Raw genomic sequence first — 24,938 nt, 5'->3', positions numbered from 1 at the left:
TTATTAGTATTTTAAAATATTGTATAAAATAAATGGAAATAACGTAACCAAACTGTTACAGAAATAATATTACAATACTATGAGTAATAAGTTCCTATAATAAATGCGCTTAAAATTTCATCTCCCTTACTTGTTTATTTTACCCTCAATAATCATTTGAAGTTCAATAGTTCAGTAGGTCTTATCATTTTAATACAACCCTTGGAAATACAATTAAAGACATTCTTTAACTTTGTGCTTAATAAACTTATAGGTAAGTAATAGGTTGTTTTAGTAAGCAAGTCACATTATCAGTGTTAATTTACTAAATTTGATTTAAAAAAGCAACTTTAAAACCATATATTTTTTATTAATTCATGAAAAGATCTGATTTCACTGTAAATGCATAGAATTTCTATAAAAGATACTTGTTAAGATTTAAAAACATTATTTAGTAATGTATGCTACCTCTATTTCTCTCGATGTCTTCATAGATTTTATCTACCATTATTGATTTTTTTTAAATTAAAATTTTAAAAAAACAGATAAGTTAGTTTTTAGACAAATTTTGGGCCNATACAACCCTTGGAAATACAATTAAAGACATTCTTTAACTTTGTGCTTAATAAACTTATAGGTAAGTAATAGGTTGTTTTAGTAAGCAAGTCACATTATCAGTGTTAATTTACTAAATTTGATTTAAAAAAGCAACTTTAAAACCATATATTTTTTATTAATTCATGAAAAGATCTGATTTTACTGTAAATGCATAGAATTTCTATAAAAGATACTTGTTAGATTTTAAAACATTGTTTAGTAATGTATGCTACCTCTATTTCTCTCGATGTCTTCATAGATTTTATCTGCCATCATTGATTTTTTTTAAAGTAAAGAAGAAAAAAACAGATAAGTTAGGCAAATTTTGGGCCATTTCATAAACGTGAACCGTAAATCCCTAAATATTTTCAATCAGGTCGGGCTTCTTGCTCACGAATTCCTAGCTGTTATTTTTAGAAGGACAAAAAAAAACTGTTCATTAGCTTTGGAATTAAAAAAACTTGCACCCTCTTGTTGAATGATTTCATGAAATGTCATCTAAGAATTACATACACTTATTTAAATTCGTTTTTGTTTGTTATCCCACAAATAGGAGTTGCTCCGGAGCTTGAAACATTTGCGAAACAATTTAATTGTGCACACAAATTTACAGAAAACAGATCACTTTACTTATCAATTTTTTAATTTATTTTTTCGTATAAGTTACGAGAGTAAGTGAGAGTTGAGTGCAAGTTGCGACACACCTGTTTCCTATTTATCGCAAGGAAATGATGGCTTTCACTTAACGCTCGTGTGAATTTGGTCATTAAAATCAATAAAAGATGACCTGATGCGACAGATCACGACAAACCTAGCTTTAAGAGCTTCTGAATAATAAGAATGGGGATAGCTGCTTATTCATCACTTTCCTTTACTTCAAGCTTCTTATACAATTATGCAAGAAATAGGAAAATTCGCCTTAGAGAACCCTGTTGTAATCTATGGTAACCTATGCTTAACATAGAAATTTGTATGGCAAGATACCATACACCTATAGTAGCCATAGAGTTTGGTGTGGCATTTATATGGCAAGACACCATAAGCCTATGGCAACCATAGAAATTTGTACGGCAGGATACCATAGGCTTATGGTAACCATAAAGATTTGTATGGCATTTATATGGCAAGACACCATAAATCCATGGTAACCATCGATATCTGTATGGTATTTATATGGCAAGACAGTAACTGTTAAAAATTTGTAGTATAATCTTTAATACCAATTCGTATATTTTTTACTTTATTCTGAATGTAACCCCAGTATAATCACACAACTGTATTCTGAGAATATTTATAAATTATGAGACTAAGACTTTTGTATGGCATGATACCATAGGCTTATGTATCCTGTAGATCTATCTGTATTATGTATCCTCTCCATAAAGATTTGTATGGCATTTATATGGCAAGACACTAACTGTTAAAAATTTGTAGCATAATATTTTAATACCAATTCGTATATTCTTACTTTATTCTGAATATAACTCCAGTATGATCACACAACTATTTCTAAATTATAAGACGGTGAAAAGTGAAATCTTTAAAAAAAAAATGCCATACCACGCGAGAAACTCTTAATGGCGAATTCTCTTTCCTCAACGTAAATAATTAAAACTTAAAAGCATAGAAAAAGTTCAGGTAAACCTAGAGTAAACCATGAAGTTTTAAATATTGAAAAAAAAATTAAAACAACAAAATGCAAACAAATTATGACAGGATGACTTAGAATTACTCACTAGAGAAGAAATATATAATTTGTTTGCATTTCAATATTTTGAAAACATTTTTTCAGCATTTGAAACTTCATGATTTACTCTAAGTTTAGCTGAACTTTCAATTACCAACGGAGATTATACAGAATTTACCAGGTAAAGTTTTTCATCCGCGTTATAGCGTTATCTTAAAAGCGGAGTATTTACTTTGAGACAGATTAATTCATTTTAGACAGATGATTGGATTAAGGTATCCGACTAGTTTCGACAACTTTTTCTAAATATTAAGATAAAATTTTTAAGAACTAATTTATTTTATGTGTAAAAACTTATAAAACTAGCAATAAAAACTAATATTTTATTTTCGTTTTTTAAATGGCTATTTTTAGGCAAATTTAAGGCATTTTTTGCAGATACGCTAAACACTGTAAAAAAAATTCTGTAAAAATTCATTTGATGATTTTATTTAGAAGGTTATCAAATATGTTTTGAACTATTATCTGAAAAGCTAGGGACTTACTATTGAGTTAGGAATCAACGTAATTGAAAAAGCAAATTTTTAAAAATTTTCGCACTTGTCTTTGCGAAAAAATGCATAAAAAATTAATTTCTACTTTTTTCTCTTAGCCTGTATTTCAAAACATATGTGCTATAATCATAAACACTCATGAAAAATGGTAGACAATTATACTAAAAACAACTTGAGATATCGTGTTTAAGGTGGTGTAAGATGTGAAAAAATCTGATTTTGATTTTGAGATAAACGCATTTAAAGACTTGAAATCACTAGTCTATCCGCTGTTATCACCCTGCACCAAAACTGCTGTTACTTTGTAAATAAATGAAGTAAAAACAAAAGTAAAGTATTTTTAGAAAGCTTAAATTACAGGAATTTCAAATTTATAATAAACTCCATTTCAGAAAAATCACGTTTTTGCATTTGTCAGATGAGTAGTGTTTGAAGGAACACATCCGGTTGAACAACTGATAAAGTAGCATGATATTCAAATTTGACATCCGCGTCATTTTTTAAACCATCTAAGTTCAGTAAAGGCTACTGAATATTTGGAATTTAATGTCAAAAGGATTACCATAATCATTGCGTTCGAAAGTGGATTATTTTACTTTCCTGAAAGAAAAACTAAATTCATTTAATAAAGGGGGAGTTTCTTTCCTTCTTAACAAACTTGACGACTATAAGTGTTTTATTCATAGTACTTTGAAAATAGACAACGATGGTATTAGCAGCTCGGTGTTCCAAGCAAACAAGCTTAGTCATAGTTAAATATTTAAACGTCGCTATAAATGAGGGTCTCTTTTAACGGCAAGCACTGAACTTGGCTACGGAAGGTGCTGGAAGTGCCATTTTGCGTTGCCAGGTGAGCATCTTTGTAACGAAAGTCAAGGAGAAAAGCAACATTATCCACGCCACACTGACGCAGGTACCCGTTCTTAAGGTGGGCGCCATGCACACATCCCTCGCAACAGAGGACAACAAACAGAAAAATATCTATGCCCTGAGAGGGATTCGAACACACAGCCATTGGCTAGTCAGGCACGCTAACCGCTCGGCCACCTAGCCGGCAATGAGATTTTTAAAGACTGTTCTATTTATTGATTTTCTGGAGATATTTGGTATCATGAAAATTATGATGCCTAACTATACCATAATTAAGAACACGATCTTATGAATAAAACAAGTCAACTATATAAATGTCAACTATATAAATGCAAAAATAAAGTGTCTTATTAAGGCTTTTTGAAACTTTTTTTTGTCGTGGCTTGTAAATTATTATAGGGCTTTTAAAATCATCTAAAGGGGTACAAATATCTCTCCAACCTTGTCCAATGGACAATGAGAGCATGTAAATACCTAAAGAGCAGGCGAGCTAATTCAATCTTAGCAAGAATTGTCGCGTTTAGCAAAAAAAGAACGTTATAAATGACATTTTGGAAAAAAATCTCGGCGAAATATCTTATTTTAATCTGATTAAATTAGACTTCAATTTATTTTGCCTAGCTTTGATTTATTCTACCAAATTTCAGAACTCAGTGAAAGTACTATGCGAGTAGTTTTTAGTGGAAGAATGCTCCAAGTGCATTTGGTAATGGTTAGTTTTTTCAAAAGTCTCTCTTTTTCGCAGAAAAATAAATGATTAGATACATGATTTAAATGAATTATAATTTTTAAGGTTTCGTCAATTGGAAGCTTGTGAACAGGAAAAGGAAGAAAATCTTTATTCCTGCAGATAAAGGGAGAGTGTGGGTAATTCGTTAAAATATCGTGTAAAATCTTCAAGAATTCAAACAATTTTAATTATAAAGGTACCTCCTAAGTAAACAGATATGGCAACAACAGCTAAAATGGCAGTGATGATGAGCGCTATGGCCGAAACAAGAGCAGCGGTGTTGCAGCATCCCCTTCGCCGTCGTTTGCGACTACGTCTCGGACGTCTCTCGTCCCACACTAGGTAGGGAGGGGCCTTTCCTTCCCTCCCGTTCTGGTAAGAAGAAGCATAGGGAAGGTAATCTTCTGGGAATGATGTGAAGGCTAGATTGTCTAGGCGCTCCTGCAAAAACAAAATATATAAGGATTATTATATAGGCAGGTCTTATTAAGTATAGTATGATAATTTAACAATCAACTCTGGACAGTCTAACAGCTACCCCACGAAACACAGCTAGGCATTGTTTTAAAATAGGAATTTTGATGATGTTTACCTCTTTTGTTGGTTAAATACATAATCTATGTTATAACTAATACAATGAAAATGTACTTTCAAATCTCAACAAGACATACATATAAGAATTAGAAAAATATAGTACATTGTATAGTAAGTAAAAAAAAAAATTTTATATATTGTTACGAATAAAAATTCTATTTAAATACAATACAAATTAATCTGTCCATGTACTCGGCATGATATAAAGAATAAAATTCTACAAATGTATAAAATATTTAAAAATTTAATTGCAAGTATTTTTTTACATATAAGAGTACACGGAGTTCCAGCCAACTAAAATAATTGGTATTAAATGTAATGAAAAACAGAAAAATAACGTGGAATATTTTTTCTGTGATTTTATTTCTTTTGATTATTGTTAATTTTTTAAACATTACTGTAAGAGTTAAAAATGGGTATAAACAGTTTTTTTTAAGTTCTTAAATCAATCGGGACAAGTTCAATTTCAGATAGATAGATTAAAAATTCATTTGATTAAAGCTACCAGTAAAAGTTTTTTTTTTTTTCCTAAGGGAAAATATCATTCTTGTTGGGTTGGTCCTGGCTGTCGTTCCTGGAGTCAAAGAGTGAATCTAAGCTTTCACCAGGTACCTAATCATCTTAGCTACTCCCAGATGCAAACGAAGATATTTTTATTATATTTTCCTACGTGTCCGGAATACGTAAAAATTCCGATCGGGCATGTATTTTTAACTTTTCATGCCCGGCCGGTGATGTATTTTTATCCTTACATACCTGACCGGCCATGTAAACGTTCAATCAGAAATACTCTAAAATAGCGATTAAACTCTCCCCTTCAAATTTTGATTTTTTTTTTTTAATTATGAAACAAAGTTCACCTACTTTGCTTATTTTTTGCTTAATATTTACTTCCAAGCGCTGCGCATAAAAAAAATACTTATGAAATTTGAATTAAAATGTAGCTACAAAACTGGGATTGATGTAGTTTTAATTTGTTCTAAATTAACTGATTTGAACCTTTAATGAAATTCAAAAATGCCAAAGCAATTTTTTTTTGTAAAGTTTGTTTGTACATAATATCCGTGTTTCCCAAGTTATTTTGCCTTTTTGGTTAATGAAAAGGTGAATATCGTAAGGAATTATCCCTTTAGCTATCAAATAACAATAAAAACTTCTGATATTTCAATTATTTTTTATCACTAAATGTAGAATAACAGCGCAAAACTACAATAGAGATGTGAGTTCTCCAGCTAATCGGGAAGAGGTAGAAATTACAATGGAAATTTTCTTTCCTCACACAGACAAACAAGAAATTATAGAAGCAGTAAAATAGCACATTATTCACAAAAAAGCAGGATTTCATTTAACTCTCGCTTGTAACCTGAGAAAATCTCACCCTTTACAATTTATTTTCAGTTTCACAAATATAATTATTTTTCTTAATTTAGAATTTTTCTAAAACATTCCGTGACAAATCAAGTATTAATATTCAGTACAGAATCTTTAAGTCAAGGTATATTACAGATTATTTTCAACGTAATTTAATTTAAACGAGAAAATGTAAAGCTGAAATATCCTTTAGAAAATTCAAGAAAATTACTAATTAATGAATGAGTATTTTTTACAAGTATATAAAAAAAGCCTTCTTTACATCTATGCGCGTAGGATCTGTGTATAAAATTTTCACATAAAAAGGTGTTCCATCTTTTTATAAAAGTTCTGTACCATAGCAAAACAGAATCAACAGTACCTGCACCTGTTTTCAAATTATCTCGTCTTCATAGCCTCTTAAAATCTGGCTTTGAAATCTTACAATTCCTTTTGAACAAATTAAACGAGCTTTAACCTCTGTGAACGAAAATCTCATTACACGAACTACCACTTAAGTTACGAAATCAACTTTTCACTCTCGCTGTTTCAACGATAGCAAGTGTAAGCCATCAGATAACACATTCGTATAAACCAATTCGCTCAAGGCCTTGGATTAATTTGTTCAGTGGGTGCGCACCGCAGGAAAGACATCTTTTTTTGCGACATTTCCACCCTTGCTAGTGCTAGTGTGGCGTTTGTGTGCTATGTAAACACTTTTAACGAACACAAACTCCAGCAGTTGTCTCATGCCGTGACTCAATATCTATAAAAACGTCGGGGATTACAAGTGCATCGACACCCTGACCTTTCGTCCCAAGGGCATCATTGTGTTTTTTCCAATGGTGATGAAGAAAGTGCGTATGGAATATCACCCCAGGGCTGTTGATGAGGTATTTGCTAATGGTTTGGAGTAATTCACAAGAATCATTTTGTTTGCGCAAGCATTTGTGTCTGCAATGGGGAGCTCTTCACTAAGCAGAGTGAAGAAACGCTCTCATCATTTCTAGAAAAAGAAACTTTTTTCATTAAATTTTTTTATTTAAAACTGGCGAGTAAATATCTCACAGCAAGAATCGGCATGATGTGAGTTTAAAACTTTTACTGTATACGGTATGATACAAAGTGCTTAAGAACGCTTCAGTTAAAAAAAAAATTCGTTTTAAGCTAATAAACGGTTACGGAATAGTTAAATTGTGTTTTTGAAGAGAATAAATCTAAGAATTATATAATAACAACGAACTGTTTCTTCTATAGATGGTTGCATAATAGTTAAGCTTATAGATAGTTTCAGAATAGTTAAGTACTTATATCTATGAAATGAATAAATCGAACAAAGTATAATAAAGAGAAAAAAATGTAGACCAGATTTGTATCAAAGAATTCTTAGTATCAAGTATTGTTCTAAGTATCTAATGGACGTATCTAAGTATCTGGTATCGAGTATAGATAGTCTAACAACACGATAAGCGATCATTAACTATAATAAACGATAAGTCTAGTACAGAGTATCTGTTGAACAAAATTTGATAAAATCTGATCCATGAAGTGTTTAAATAACTAGTGATTTGAATAAAATATATTTTATTATCAAATATTTTTTAGTATCAAATTTCTTTTTAGTAATACCATGTACTTTTCTGATACTGAGCATTGCTTTTTTTTATTTCCGTAATATTTTACCCCGACCATGTTACTTAATATTAGAGGATGAACAAGGTTCTTTTTTATTTTATTTTACTACCGTCGTTGAACAACAGACCCAATTTTGGGTTTACGACTACTAATGTGCGACTACTAATGTAATTTTCAACCCAATGCAGAAGACAAGGGTAATCTTGGATCAAGTATTGGGAGAAATTTGCCTTCTTCTAGGACTCTCTGATGGAACTATCCAGCATTTACTTTACATGGGGAGAAAAACCACAAAAACTTTCCCCGGCTAGACTGACAAGTAACTCATGATCCTTCTACCACTTAGATTATTTTACGTCAGCATTGTGGTCGGTGCGAGTCGGGTGCAGAATTCGTATTGACGAGCCATCACTGGGTTTCGAACCCAGTTCACTTTATGGAAGGCGAATGCTCTATCCCCTGAGCCAACACGACTCGGTGTACAAGGTTTGACCAAAAATATGGAAACATTTCTATACTAATTCCAAGTAAAAAATCTTTCTTTTAGCGCCAAGTGTTTTGGAAGATTTTACATGGCAGAACAATTGGCACAATTTGAAAGATCATCTATGAAGCTTTTAGAAAGAGTGCCATATGTGCACGTGCAAAATTTGGATCTACCAAAATGCGGCGAAGTTAATAACTTCTTAATACCAGTAATTTTGAAATCCTTATATAAGGTTGCAACATTTATATTAAAATTATCTTTTTTTAATTTTAATGGTATTGAAAAAAGAAAAGAAACTTTTTAACTTCCAAAGCTCAGTTAGCAAATTTAGCATGATCGCATTTCTAAAAGCTTCAAGCATGATCTTCCAACAGTTTTGACATGACATACCCTCTGATTTATTTATAAAGTATAAATGTTATGATTGGTTTAGAAAAAGTTTTTTTAGATAACATAAGTCATCGACTTTATTTTAAACTAGCCACATCTGGTAACCATATGTTTACAAGTTTAAATTAGTATTGTCTTGAGATTTGAAAATTTTTTCTAAAATTCACGCTTGCCAACAGAATTGCACCAAAAGCAATAATTTTTATCTCTTGCATCTAGGCATTTTCCGATCTTGCACATGGTAGGCATTTTTCAGTACATTTGACTAAAATTAATTTTTAAAAAAAAGCTTTATTATTCAGTTGCCATTGTAAACAAAATAAAAATATATGGCTTGTTTAATTGGACTTTTGGTTGGTGATGACTTTTTATTTAGATCAATTCTAAACATAAAAAATATACCATTTTAAAATTTTCTAAATCTAAATTGAGACACTGGTATAAAGAATAGTGTATTTAAATGATCTGGTGTATTTGATTTCATTCAATTGGGTACTTGCACTTCAAGAAGATCATGAATACCTACACATGTGACCTATGGCGTCAGAGCAGCTGATCGCTTATATGCAAAATGGCATGTTAAAGTTGAGCTAAGTTTCTCTACATAAGTTAGAATATTCATTAACAGGAAATTAATTAAACTCAGGGCCGTATCACACATCGAACTTGCTGAAATATAATTCTTTCTCGTCTGCGTCTTTTACTCGACTTAGATTTATTATTTGCTTATGTATTTTATTGTAACCGTGATATATTTTTGTTCGGTGTATGTAATGTCGGTGTTCAACTTCGATACATAATTAGTTTATGTTCTAGATGACTTTGTGCCTGCCATTGTGTTCAGTAAGAAATATATTGTGAAAAAATTGAAATATTGGTGAAAGAATCATTGTGAATGAATAGAGAACGTGTCGCTTAAGAGAATCTATACTTGACGGGCTTGGTTTACTCGAAATAGAAAGGAAAGAACAGTTGCTAACGTAAACAAATGCCACATTTCAACATACAATCAGGATCGAGATAACCACCCTACGTCACTTGTAGGTATCCCATTAAAAGTAATATTTAAATGGAGGAAAAGGAAACAATCTACTGAGCAACCACTTTTATAAAAGCAGTTTCCCTTTTCAATTTCAATTGTTTGCCTCCGAATAAAATGGAATAAAACAATATGTATTTTGAGTATTAAATTGCTGAAACTTGGCTTCAGACATACTGTAAGATATGCAATGTTTAAAATATAATTTTAAAGAAACTATGAAAGTTACGAGTTATACAATTTTTTTATACTTATACAATACAATTTATACAATTTGTTAATATTCAAATTCAGGAACGAAAACATTCGAAAAGAAACTGAAGCATGAAACTTAAGATATCCGCCTAGTTTCAAAAACTTTTTTTAAAATATTATATAAAATTTTTAAAAAAAACTAGTTTGTTTTATTATGCCTAAAAATTTATGAAAGTAGCAAAAACAATTATTATTATTGTTATTTCCTTTTCATTTGGTCATTTTTAGGTAAAAATAAAGCATTTTTTTTCTTTTAATATACTCTAGACACTATAAAAAGATTTCTATTGCTTGAAACAAAAAGTCATTTGACAATTTTATTTATATGACTATCAACTATGTTTGTGACTTTTATCTTAAAAGCAAGTAGATATATAACTGATTTAGGGATCAATGTAGTTAAAAAAAAAAGCCTAATTTTAAAATTTTCCGCACTGATCCTTGCAAAAAAACGAGCATAAAAAATGAAATTCTACTTTTTTCTCTTACTCTGTTGTTCAAAGCATGTGTGCTATAATCATAAACACTCGTGAAAAGTTGACAATTATTTTAAAAACAGCATAGCATGAGATATCGTGTTTAAGGTTGTGTAAAATGTGAAGGAAAAAAAACTAATTCTGAGAAAAACGCATTTAAAGACTTAAAATCACTAGTCTAATCCCTGTTATCACCTTGCACAAAAACTGTTATCACTTTGAAAATAATTAGAGTACAAACAAAAATAAAGTATTTTTAGAAAGAAAAGAGTACAAGAATTCTAAATTCATAATAAACTCAATTTCAAAAATTTTGCTCAAACTCATGTTGTTGCGCTAGTCAGATACTTTAAATTAAAAACAAAATATTTTTAGATGGAAAATGTCAAAGTAGTAATTTTGAGGTTAAGTGGTAAAAAAAAGGAAAGAAAAAGAGGAAAAAAATTATGACAGACTAAATCTCTGAAAAGCTTTATATATTACATAATAAATAACTCGTATCTTGTCTGTAGCCACGATTTCTTTCCTTTTATCAATTAAAACAATTATGCTTCATTTAGAATACAAGGCAATGATCTCGTATTATGGGTACTCATGAAATCTATTTTTTCTCAAGAGAGCTCGATAAGATCTAATCGTGGGATCAATGTGACGAAATAATGGTTTAAGTTACAGTGGGAAGGAAAACCAAGTTGTGAGTTTACCTAACGTTTTGACGAAATGCTTGTTTTGGGTTTTTTTACACTATCAAATATCTAAGCAAACCATTTAAGGCAATCTATTTTTCAATAATTCATAAGCCTATTAAGATAAATGTCATCGTTGTCATTTCTGATTAAATTTCTCATTTAGTTGGTTTTTTTTATTTGATATGTTTTAATAGATGAGTTTCCTTCTATTTCGTTAACCCTAGAGCTAAACCTTCGTCAAATAGTCACCATACATTCGGCAGTTTTGCTGGGAGTTCATTTTAGGAATTTTTAAACAGGATGATTACGGTTTTAATTTAAAATCTTTAGAGAATTCTCAAAAGATTTATCAAATAGAATTAGCGTATTAGAGTAGTTTTTTGCGAGGTTGATCAGTCCTACCGTATTTTTGCTCGATAATTCTAACCTAAGGCATTTAATTCTATGATTTTATAACTTTGTAATATTTTTTCATTTATGTTTTAAATGATAATAAACTATTTTTGAGCAATTGCAAAATGCGGAAGCACTTTAATATCTTCAGAGGATTCCTCAAATAGGATTAGTTTCAGCTATTTTTTAAGGGGATGTTAGGTTGTTGTTGTAGTTCATTTACGTTGCACTAGAACCGCACAATGAGCTATAGGCGGCTGTCTGGGAAACATCCCTGAGGATGATCCGAAGACATGCCATCACAATTTTGATCCTCTGCAGAGGGGATAGCACCCCCGCTTCGGTAACCTGACGACCAGCACGCGAAGTCGAGCATTTTACGGTAGAACAGTTTAATTTTACGGTAGAACAGTTTAACGAGGACCAATACCGCACACCCTCGGTCCCAACGCAGACTGATCCAAGTAGTCACCCACCCGCACATTGACCGCAACCAGTGATGCTTGACTTCGGTGATCTACTGGGAACCGTGTCTTAACGATCAGTCCACTGCGGGACAAGGGGGTGTTAGGGTGTATTTTAATATCTTCACAGGTTGAAAGCATAAAATCTTATCACTTGTTAGTATTTGAATAAGGATTAAAGAACTCCTCACTGCCCCTTCCATCGAACTAAGAACTTCTTAGGTCCACTCCTTGTTTTTGGCTAATAGAAACACCACTTGGAAGACCCCTCCCCCGTACGCCACTGAGTCTCCTGGACTGTCATTGCAGTGCTCCTGTCCAAGACTCTCTCGGACCACCCTATCTAGACTTTGGACTAGCCATATTAGGAGCCTAATTTTTAACAGAAATGAGAAGACTTATGCCGTTATGCCATCGCTTCTCTCTGCCATATCTTACAGTGTATTAGTGCCTCTGCAGAGCAGCTGTTGATTAAGGGGGAAAGTGGTTTTTGAGTTGACACTCTGTAGCCAAGAAAAAAGCCATAGTTTAAGCGCCTTATTCTTAAAGCAATGTGATGATTTTAAACTTTATAAATATAATCCTGTAGTGAAGAATTATCTGGACTTTAGAGCAAACAAAAAACTTAAATATTTTAAAAGTTGGTAAACAATTTTAAAAATCGCCAATTTGACGACATTGACCTGGATGGAAATTGTCAAAATCATTGCCATACTATCAGTTTTTGAAAATTTTTATGAGTACAGATTATGCAGCATTGGAGTAAGTCCTTAAATATTAAAAAATTAGACAACAAACGCTTTTCATTTTCACAAAACTGTGGCTTTTCACCGTATTGACGTTTCGTGCCATTTTCAAGATAAGCGCTGACAGTGCTGGCTTTAAACAGGGTAAACTTGACCTAACATTCAGGAGTAACACTTGAAAACCGACAGCAGTCATTAAAATAGCCTATTATTCACAAAAAAGCATCATATTTCATATTACTACGGTGCCTTCGAAAACAACCCGATCAAAATGATCTCACTGATTCTCGATTGAGTTTAAGTCCGGTGAGTTTGGTAGCCAGGGAAGTACTTAAATTCATCCTGGTACTCTATGAACCATGCACGGAATTTACGAGCTGTATGGCACGTCACATTCTCCGGCTTTTAAATGCCACTGTCCCGAGGGGAAAAAACTATTTGCATGTAGTGTTAGGCATGTTCTGCAAGGACAGATGCGTGCTTTTGTTGATGCAATATACTTACCACAATGATGATTGCGCCACAGAGAATAGCAAAATACCATACTCCACACCATAATGCTCACCCCTACAATTCAGGCAATTGTTGAAAAATAATTTAATATTAACCAATGTAAGAAAAGAAAACAATTTCTGGTATCAATGAGTGTCAATTCTTTCATTTGAACAAATGCAATCAAAAGCGTATCAAATACTCCTGGAAGTGACTCGTGTTCATATAAATTTGGTTATATACTCAAAAATACAGCGCTGGTTTTAGATAAGTTAAACTTGATCTAACAGTCATGTGTAACAGTTGCAAACTCACAGCAGCATATTACTGGCAAAAAAAGCGTTATTTAGTTTGTCTAAGTCAAGGGGTAAGAGCAAAAACAAAAAAATTCAAGAACGGTTCTCCTAAAATACGCAATTTCTTTTTATAAATAATAAAGGAAATATAAAAAAAGGCATATTATTTGCATTTTATTAGTCAAAGAGTAGAAACAAAGCAACATTGAGTTAATTTCTACAGTTAAAGATATTGTCTTAAAATGATAGGAAAACTCTTACATTTAGGTCTTTTTCAAAAACGTTAATAACTTAGAAAATATTCAACCGATTTCGTCCAAATTTTGTTTTTTGTCATTTAAAATTACGCACTTTTAACTAATCGAAAAATTCGCATATTTCACAATTCAATTTTTATATCATCACTAGAGAAATTTATCAGAAAAAGTAAAGAGTTATTAAAAGTACTTTTTACATGGAATTTTCTTTGGACTAACGAATTTAATGGATGTGTAAAACTTTCTTGAATTGGTTCTCTTATGGTGAAATCCGCGAAAACTGAAATTAACTATAAGAGTTTAAGGGATAAAGTGGAATTACTTTCTTAACTTTAGGAATTATTAACTTCATGAGAAATTAACTTTACAACACTTTTCTGGCTTTACTAATGGGACCATATTTTCCAAATCATGGATTTCCTCAATGTTTTGAGACTCAGAAATCTAAATTCTTGAAAGTCATATTTATTCAGAACAATACGTGCTGATTTCGTAAAACTGATAATGGGATGATGAAAATACTGATTTCGTAACTTAAAATATCTCTTTCACTAATTTATTATCATACATAAGATTCTGCCCTAAAATCATTAATATTGAGTACTAGTGAGTGATAATCCACTCATTGGATCAAAAGTTGCTTCAGAGAATTTACTTTTTTATTTTATACTATAAATAACTATAAATCATAAATTTTGAATCGGATAAAATAATAAAGTAATGTAAATTTGTTAATTTATATTAATTTTTGTGGTTTGAATAAAAATTGGTTTATGCACCAAGAAAAATAAACGAGAACTACTAATAGTATAGCGAATTCAGCAAAAAGTGTTTCCCTTTTGTGTAAGTTAGAGCAAAAAAAAAAAAAAAAATCAAAAGCATATTTTTTTCTCCACCCCATGTAGCTCTGAAAGCAGCAAAAACGTAAAAATTGAAAATGATAACCGAAATCAAGAGAATGTCGACTTTCACCAGTGAATGTCTACAACAACACAGTCGCTTTGGTGAATGTCCGGAATATTTGTTATATCCGATTTGATATTAATTTATTCCTTTATACTATTATATTTATTCGATATTTTAATATCTGTTAAGGATAGATTAGAAGAAACACCAGTGTTTGGATAAATGAATACTGGGCAGTGTCACTAAGCCTTAAAAAAAATTATGTAGGGCATACCGGGCAAATGTATACCAGGCAGTAACACTTAAATAGACCTAGTATATATTTTGGACATTTGCCAAAGGGACTATGTGATTGTCAACATTCACCGGTGGAAGTCAACAACGTCTCGGGCATTCACAGTAACAATAATATATTTCCATATTCATCAAAACCAGTCGATTCAGATTATTTTATGATCTGTTATCGACAAAATGAATTTAAAGCTTAAATGGCAGCTGAATAAATCATAACAGTCTTTAAGAAACCACGCACTATGCAAGAAATGAATCCGAAAAACGTGTTGTAGAACACGGAAAAGCGGTAATAAAAAATTATAGAAAACATATTATTCAAGAATAAACACTCTTTATTTAAAAATGTGTTGCGCATCATTGAGCTTGAAAATCAGGCACGAATTTTTGCAATACTCTGATGCATTTTCTCGTCATTTATTTCAAAAATGCAACTCTGAATGATCTCGAAAGAGTGGATCAAAGATGAAAAAACGAATCTCTTTTTTTTTGGCACGTAAAAAACAAGTTCTCGACCCTTGAGTTTTTTTTTTCTTCTATTCTTCTTTAAAGAAAAACTGAAAGAGAAAGGGAATGACTATCATCATTAGAATACTAGAATCTCTCATTTTAATGTTCATTTTACTAACAATCTTACACAGTTTCTACGAGCATTTCTCGTGAAGCTCTCCCCCTTTAATTGCCATCTTTTTTGTCTATGTAATCGCTCATCCGTCCATTTGGTTATTTATTTTCTAACTCTCAGGGTTGTTGGACTGCGATAAATTTCACTCAAAACAAAAGCGCATTATAAGACATTGAAATTCATACTGAGAAAAAGGAGGGGGGGGGAATGACTAATGCTTAGTTGGGTTGCATTGTAGTTTGTTCGGACGTGGAAAAACGAAGGAAAAAAATCTGCAAAATTGTTTTTGAATCATTATAACTTCCGCAAAAAAGGGATTTTTCAGCTCCTTTGTTAATTTCAGCTTTGCTTCTGACTAATATTTAAAACTCAGAATTAGATTCCGAAGATAACAATCACCTTTCTAGAACTGGAAATATTGGATTTTAAACCTCATTAAAAGCATTTTCTGGCGATTTTATTTGTTATAATATTTAGCCTTAGATCACTATAGGGAAAATAAATTGTTATTTTCAGAAGATTTGCATCTAAACAATAGAGAAAAGTTCTGATCGAATAAAGAAAAATATTTAACTTATGATTCGAATAAAAAGACTAAAATGAATAGATTTCAAAAGATTCAGAAAGAGATACACTTGAAAATATTTTTAATAACCGACAAAGTGTTGTCATGATACCTAGATATTATCGTTTATTATCATTTACCAACAACTATTTCATATAGGTATACTAATAAATTATATAGGTATGCTTTATCAACCTTAACGAAACATACCCACTATTTTAGGTTTTCTCACAAACAAAAAAAGTTTCGACGTATATATGTAACAGTCATTAAACGACCGATCCTAATTTGGGTTTACGAGTACTAATGTTCAACTCCGTAGCCTTGTAATTTTAAACCTAATCCAGAAGACAAGGGAACTCCAGGGTCAAGTATTGTGAGAAATGTTACCTTCATGAAAGACTTTTTGTTATGGAACTAACCCGCATTTGCTTAACATGGAGAGGAAAACCTCGAAAACCTTCCACGGTTATCCTGGCGTCAAGAGGAATCTAGCTCATAATTCGTCTACCACTGAGGATATTTTTCGTCATCACTGCGGTCGGTGCGAGCCAGGTGCGGAGTTCGTATCGACCAGTCATCGCTGGAATTCGAACTCGGTTCACCTCGTTACGAGCTTCGTACTTAGCAGCCATCCACACGATGCTCAGTGTGTACGATTATTTTTTTCTCAGTGTGTACGAAGTTTTTTTTTTGTCGTGTCTATGACATAGCCGAATCAAATGTTTACATGCGTCTTGATACTGCTTCTGCGATTTTCTTGATGTTATCGTCATAAAGGTCCATCAATGACGGCAAGACTCCTATTTCTCTCAGATTATCACTCATTGCTGGACACTCAAAGATGTGGTATGTTGTCAGCTACGTATCTGGGCAGGTTCCACAATTCCAACCTCTCGAGGCTCTGGCAAATCTATTTCTATGATGAGTCAAAGTTATTGTTTTCCTATAAATACTTTTGTATCCCTAATTTAAAGGTATTTACCTGTACTGTTATTAATAAGTTTTTAATTTTGTTTGCTTTCTAAATTAAGAGTTTAAGAGGATTCTTATTACTATCAAAATAACGTAATTCTAAGTTATATTTGAAGACAAAGTTATTTAAATCGGTGTCTGATCTTAACCATTTTGCAATTATTATTTTATTTTTCTGTGCAAATTTCATATTTATGTTACCGGCAAAGTATGAAACGCCGGCATTCTATAAAATGCCTAGGCATTGTATAAAATGCCGGATGCTTTTAGGCAAGGTATAAAACATGAGAAGTATTAGATACTTTCCCTAGGCATTGTATATAATACCAATGCATTCTATAGAATGAAAACTGCTATCTGTATGAAAAAAACGTCCTGATGAGGTAAATATGTAAATGATGCGCATTTCTCAAAAATAAAAATGTTATTCTGATAAAATAATGAGAGTGCCATTAAACAAATTTATTCAAAATGCGTAAAGAAAAATGAAAGTTGTACAAAACATAAATTATGCCTTTCTTATTAAGGAAAACAAAATTTTCGTATAAAAAATGCACATTTAAGTCACAATTTCAGTTTAGAAACAAATATTGCACAAAATATTCATTTCATCACCTTTACTAGCATGGCCACAGAAGATTTGATACTTTGCCGGTTTCTCATTTGACATTCTATAGAATGCCCAGGAAATGTGTGAAATATGAATCATTTCATACATTGCCGGCTAGTTTTAGGCATTATATACAATGCCTAGGCATTCTACATAATACCGGATTTCAAACTTTGCCGGTAACATATATACTATTATGAATTACAGTTAAAGAGATTCGCTTAATGGTTTAGAACTTAGGTTCTTGTTGAGAACTCACCAAATTTGTTACAACAATATGCTTTTATTTATTGTTATTTTGAAAAAATTATTTATGTCGACTAATAGATATTAATAAGGAAAATATTTGGACGTGGGATGTAGAGGCACAAGTGTTCTTTTTAGTTCATATATGCTTAGTGGAACAATTTCAACTGTTTCGCGCTAGAAACAACAATTATTGCAAAGCAATCATCAGGGTTGGTAAGCTTCAGCAAACATAAGGCTTAGCCCCCTAGTAAAAACATATTATATAACAATGACCTAATATAAAAATGAATATAAATAAATATATAAAAAACATTTCAAGTTCAACTATTAAATAGTTGACAGAACGATGTTTATTTACATATTCGTAATTCAAGCAATTACTTCACACTTTTATATAAATCCTTTATGGCACAATAATCCACTACAAACATTAGCCATTCACCCACAATAATTACTATTATTTTCAATTCATTGACACTATTTGCTCGAAATTCTGTGTTCAACAAGCAGTTAAGAAAGGGAGAACAAAGGAGAAAGCAATTGATTTCGGGCGTTGCAATCAATCAGAAGTTAGAAGCGCGGGAGACGTTATAATCGGTCGACGGATGGAAATCTCCAGAAGTCATCGTCCGCGGGTCAACCCGTTGTTCGCCTTGGCCTTGGAAGCGGTCTGGCCCGCGGCCTGAGCTGCATTCTCAGAAGGGCCTCCATTGTAAAAATGTCACGAAGAGCCACCTTAACATTGAAAATCAAGACTTGTCACTCTTTGGCAGATTTCGATTTCTTGAAATCGAGAGTGGTGGTTATGATAAGTGATTTCATCGCTGAGGAATTTGTGTTTCAGTCAATAACATTTCGTCACTTTTTAAGTTGTCATTCAATTCACGTGTGACAGTTGACATTCATTACAAGCTGTAACTATTCTTTCTAAACAACTTGTTTTGGAGGGTTTTTTTTTACCTTTTATGCGAAATAATTTGTCTCAAAAATGATGAATGGCCTTTTGGCATTGATAAATAAAAAATAAGAAAAAATTTTCTTTTCCGATTTCGGAAAATAAAATTCTTTTCAACAAGCTTAAAAGAGCTATTAACTTAAATGATTTTTTTTAATGTTCATTTCGTTATATTACTTTGATTTACTGTACAATAATTTAACTCAACATTATTATTATTAATTAAAAGAAACTCAACATTATTATTATTATTTATATACTTCATAGTAATCACAATTGATATCAAAAGATTAAAATGTTAAGAATTAGGTTTTAAAATTTTAAACATCAATTAGTTGGAAAATAAATTTTAAATCATAAAAAAAGGAGCAGAAAAACTAAAAAGAAAAATTTTCAATGACATTCCTTCCCTTTTGGAAAATTGCTCAGGTTTGAAATTGAAACTGTTACTAAAAGTTTTTTTTATAAGTTCCATTTTCTTCGAAGAAAATAAAAATAAGACAGAATATGAGTGCCCTAAGCTAAAAGAAAAACTTATTTGCTATCTTATTAAAACGAACTGGCATTAAAAGGTATTTTGAATATCCAAAAAATATTAAACGTTTTTATAAATTTTCGCAGTTAAAATCATTACATTGGCGCAGTTAAAGTCATAACTTTAACTGCGCCAATGTGACACAAAAAATTCAAAAGCGTGAATAAACAAAGTAGGACGATTACTTCATAATAGCCTTTGGAGTCCCTCTCTTGACCGAACTCAACTGCCGAATTGAAGGGATAACTCTTAATAAGCTTTTAATCATTTTCATTTAATTATCACAAAGAAATTGATAATTGATATTTACTCTATTTAGAACTATTTTTCGATGCACGTAAAATATAATGACGTCACCCATCAGAATTTGAGATATAAGGCATGCAGTGTTATAGAATTTCTATTAATTTTTTCTACGAAAATTATACCAATACAGTTCTGCCGTGCAATTGAAAAACGAACAAAAGCGACAAAAAATTCGAAATCGAAATTTTTTATATATTTGGCATCTTTGTTTGTAAAATTTAAAAAAAAATTTTTTTATTTTATTAGTTTTTTTCAAATTCCATTTTAGCCTTTAGAGTGGTTATGAACTTTACTTTAAGAATTTTATGAATTATTTTTTAGTGTGTTTAGAACGGTTATGAATGAGAACGGTAATGTTATAAACGGTTCCAAATTTCTTCAGCCGAAAAAAAAATGTGAATCGCTTCTCTAAGCAATTGTCACTCACATCCTTTCGACAATTGTAATGCTACAAATTGTAAAAACTTTGATTTTTTTAATATTTTTAATATAATGCCTCTTAAGTCCCATCCAGAAGTATTTTGATTTGTTGAAGTAGTTGATGAATTTATCATTCGTTAAAGAGGATATTGATTAGTGTAGTTGATGTATTAACCATAAGTTGAAGAGGATGTTGATTGACGTATTTTTATCTGTTCATATATTATTCCAGAGTAATGTAGATAGTAAACAATAGGACAACTGATTTAATGAAGAATTAAATTCGATGATAAAAATATTTTATTTCAGAAATATGAAGCACCTAAGTAAAAAAAAAAATATACTCATTTTTGTTTACATATAAATTAATACATCTAGAGAATGGCCAGGAGGGTTGTAGCTGCAGGGCTAAGCCCCACAGGATACCTCCCGTCCACCAAGAAATCAAAATTGCGAACCTCATGTATATGTACGTTAGCATAGTTTTCGCCAAGGGAAGTTAAGGAATCCATGTATTGGCTATTAATTGATTAAATTTAATGAAAAGGCTTTCTTATCCTTACGCATTCACATGTGTTGGCGGAAAAGAAAGTGAGAGAAATAACGAATTTTAATGAATCCAAAACATTAGCAAGCATATAACGGTTTTCGAATTCTATGCTAATGTGTTAGGCAGATGTAGAAGGAATCTCTAAAAATAGATTTCATTCTGCACTCAATTCAATGTTATGGTATAAAAAGGTTACAGAGTAAATTAATGATGAAATTTGGATTTTAAATGTTCGGAAATATGTTATACATATTTCGGTATGGCAAGTCCTTAAAGCTCAATTTTCATTTTAAAATGAATTTTTTTTTTTGTTGTTCTGAAACGTTTGGCTGATGTTGACCGTGTTCAATAAACCCACACAAAATAAAAATGAGAAAAAAAAGGTATATAATGAAAAGTCTAAAGTTAGTGCCATTTCAAGGTTGCATTGTTTCAAAATGCATCAGTTTTGTTTTATAAGCGGGCAATCATAATGTCCCAATAAAGATTGCAATGTTTAAAATGTCTATTGTTATGGTTCAAGCGTGAAAACACGCTAAACATACAATCATTTTATTATGCGGACATACTCTTCCTCTTATTATTTCTTAGACTGCAACCGAGAATATTATCTATTGTCTAACTGAAGGATATGTTTTAAAAGTTTCTAAATTCTATACTTATTGAGCGTGTAAGATGGATGCAGATAAAATTTTCACTATACTGTAGGTCGCGAATACACCACTTGTTTAGTTACATTTATATTTAAGAGAATATGTACGAGGTGTGGCTAATAAATTATGAGACTGATGCTCCTACAGAAAAACTACGCATGCGCCAAGCATGAACGGCCGATGAGTATGCAGTAGTGAGAGGCCTTATCTCTTTCATGCGCTTGGTAACAATTTAGTCTAAGGTGGTCTTCATTTATGTAAGAACAAAGAGTTTTTATTTAATTTCGCTGGAAAAAATGATAAGTATAACAATTGAACAGTGAATCAATGCAAATTTCACTATGAAATATGGAAAAAAGCGTAACAGTAGCATTACAAAAACTGTATAGCGATGTATGTTTATCACGTGGGCAAGTTTTTTAGTGGTTTGAGCCTATCCAAGATGGCTGAGAAAACAGTGAAAATGATTCAAACCCGGATCGCAATTCTACGCCACTAACAGATGAAAGGAGTGAAATTTTCGATAATCTGATTCATTATGACCGTTAGTTAACAAATTCTGTTAGTTCTGAAACTCTAAAAATTGTTAAAGAATACTTAAGATATGTTTTTACATCACACTGACTCGAATTGTTGAAAAAATAAGCCATCATCAGGAAAACGCTCATTCTGCATTATCTGTCAAGACGTTTTTAGATAAGTACTGCATCACAGTGTTAAACCATTCACCTTATTCATCTGACATTGCCCCATGTGAGTTTAATCTGTTTCTTATGGTCAAATCTGCATTAAAATCAACAAGATATCAGTTCGTTGAAGCTGTGAAATAAAAAGGGAGTTTTAAATTCAGGACAATGTTTCACAGCAACAGTTTCGTCAATTAAGAGTCACAGCTTGTGCTTTTGCACAAACAGCGAATTTTATGTGCAAGTAGTTCGAACTTTTTAAAGCTTTTATTTAGGGGAGTCATCTTAAATGATTAAAATTATTACGTTACTTAAGGATTAGTAAAAAAGTTTCTTCTGATTCGAAAATATGTTGAAAGAAATACGTAAATACTTATATATATTTCAATTTCTGTAAATTTTAAAAGAAAGCAAAACAAAACTAAAAATGTTAAAAGAAAGTCAAACAAAATATTAAAATTTCATTCTTATAAAATGCCAATTTCAATGGATAAAAAATAAAAGTACAAAATTTTCCTAATAGTATTTTTTAATTAAAAAAATAATGAAACGAAAATATTGATTTAAAAATGTATTTTAGATTTCAAAAAGTGAAAACAGATTTTTAAAAAAGTTTTATAGTTGTTTTTAACTTATTTTTGTAGTTTAAACTTTTTATCATTAAGTTTTGCGAACTGCTTATTTGTATATGTTGGCATGTATAGTTTATGAATTTACAAGTATTTAAAAGCAATCCAAATTAAAAGATACTAAAACTAATTAACATAATGTAATGGACGAGGCTATATGCTACATTAAGCACAATGTGGGAAGAAACTTATTTCGTATAACAAAACTATAACCACGTTAGCAGATATGTATGACATTAAATCATAAGGGGAAAGAAAGAGAAGAGGAAATAGTGCTAGGGTATATTGTGATCGCTTAATCAGAATTTCTCCATAAAATTAAATAAACAGTCATCATATGAACGGAAAAATTAGAAATTGATTTTTTTAAATACTGAATATTTTGATTTTTTATTAACCAGAATTATGTTTTTAATTACCAAAATTAAGTTTTTAATTAATAAAAATTTTATAACTAATTAATAAAATTTTGTTTTTAATTTTCAGAATGTTTTAAATTACGGTAATTTTATCAGAATTTTTTTCACCATGTCGCAATGCTATATGCTTTCAATCTTTTTTTTTTCTTAATATTTTTGTCAATTATAGTAAAAAATCCAGCTGAAGCTTTTAAGTCGCAATCTCTTTATAACATTTTAATTTAAATTATACTTCCGTTTTTCTAAAATTTATAGTTCTGATATATAGTTTCGTTTAGAAAAAAAATATTTATTAAATAGCTATTTCTCGATTACTGAGGGAAGTTTTAGACATTACTTAACTTAACCTAAAGTGCTTGATTAAGTGTTTTATACAAAGCTTAAGTGCTAATACGTATATAGTTTTATTTTAAAATAAATTTGTTAGTAACTAATAAAAAGTTATTCCTTGTTTAATGTGGGGAGTTTAAGACATATTACATTATCAAAGCTAAAGTGCTTAATAAAGATATATGTCTAAAAAGGCCCTCGGTAATCGAGGTCGCAAAGTTCGAAAACGAACGATCTTCAAAATTGTATACTTTTCGCAACCCCAAGAATTGTCAGCACAAACATATTTTCCTCTAAACAAATTGACTCATTGCTGATTGACTCACCAGCAATCAGCATAATACTGACCGCAACGGTGGCCAAGCGTAAAACAGCGTAACGAAATAGTTACATGTTCTTTAAGCGATGTAGTTTTTCATTGTGCGCATCTTCTTTTCTCGCCGATTAGCCGGCTTTTACACAATTAAATAAAAATTTTCATTCTCTAACTTCACTTCATTCACGCATTTTCATGAAGACGTTAGAATTATTTTCCTTCCTTTTAGAACTTCACTTTCGAAATTTCGATGAAAGCGAATGAGTTAACCGCCATAAGGCCAACAGGAAGTTCTTGATGAGAGTTCTGACCGTGACCGTCGCGTGGGTGACGTAATTATGACGACAGGCAAATCATATTCTCTCTGCATCGGTTAAAGAGATTTGAATAGCATAAACGGAAAAATTCCTGTTTATCTTAATAGGATATTTATCAGATGAAAATGTCTTCCTTATTTTGTTTTGTTCACCATAAATGCATTTTAGGGAAATTCAATTTAATTTATTTTGTTAGAAATGAATGAACATTCGAATCCTGCAACTTAAATCTCTTTTCCAAAGCAAGAATAGATAACTTTCTTACAAAATAAAAAAAAAATTATCTATTGAACTATGCTCGATAAAATATAACATTAATCAAAATAAAATTTCAAACTAACTTTAAATGAAGAACAACTCCAATATTTTAAGCATTCTTTAAGAGCAACTTAAGAACCCAGATTTAATTTCCAAAAAATTTCAGAGTAATTTTTTTATTTTAGAGTGAATTGTTGATAAAAATAACTGTTTTCGTATATTTTTTGAACTCTAAAACAAGGTTATATCTGAAATGGAAGTTAATGAGGCTGAACCCTCTTCTCTAAATGAGGAAACTTTAAATATGAAGCTTATCTAGCTGTATAATATACCTCTATGTTTCTGCCTAATATCCCGCCACTA

General features: G+C 31.1%; 1 protein-coding gene across 3 annotated transcripts in view; it reads right to left on the bottom strand.

The window, feature by feature from the left end:
* LOC107455926 (uncharacterized) overlaps positions 1 to 24,938 on the bottom strand; it is a 91,911-nt gene that overhangs the window by 29,911 nt on the left and 37,062 nt on the right. For all 3 annotated transcript variants that reach the window (XM_043046121.2, XM_043046122.2, XM_071177180.1), the window contains exon 2: positions 4,618 to 4,858. In XM_043046121.2, the coding sequence (XP_042902055.2) occupies positions 4,618 to 4,858 (241 nt within the window). The remainder of the gene's footprint in view (positions 1 to 4,617; positions 4,859 to 24,938) is intronic.

The sequence above is a fragment of the Parasteatoda tepidariorum genome, chromosome 2 (genome assembly GCF_043381705.1).
Source record: "Parasteatoda tepidariorum isolate YZ-2023 chromosome 2, CAS_Ptep_4.0, whole genome shotgun sequence".
In the NCBI taxonomy this organism is placed as follows: domain Eukaryota; kingdom Metazoa; phylum Arthropoda; class Arachnida; order Araneae; family Theridiidae; genus Parasteatoda; species Parasteatoda tepidariorum.
The sequence above is the reverse complement of the archived record's forward strand: the minus strand, read 5'-3'. Positions and strand labels throughout refer to the sequence as shown.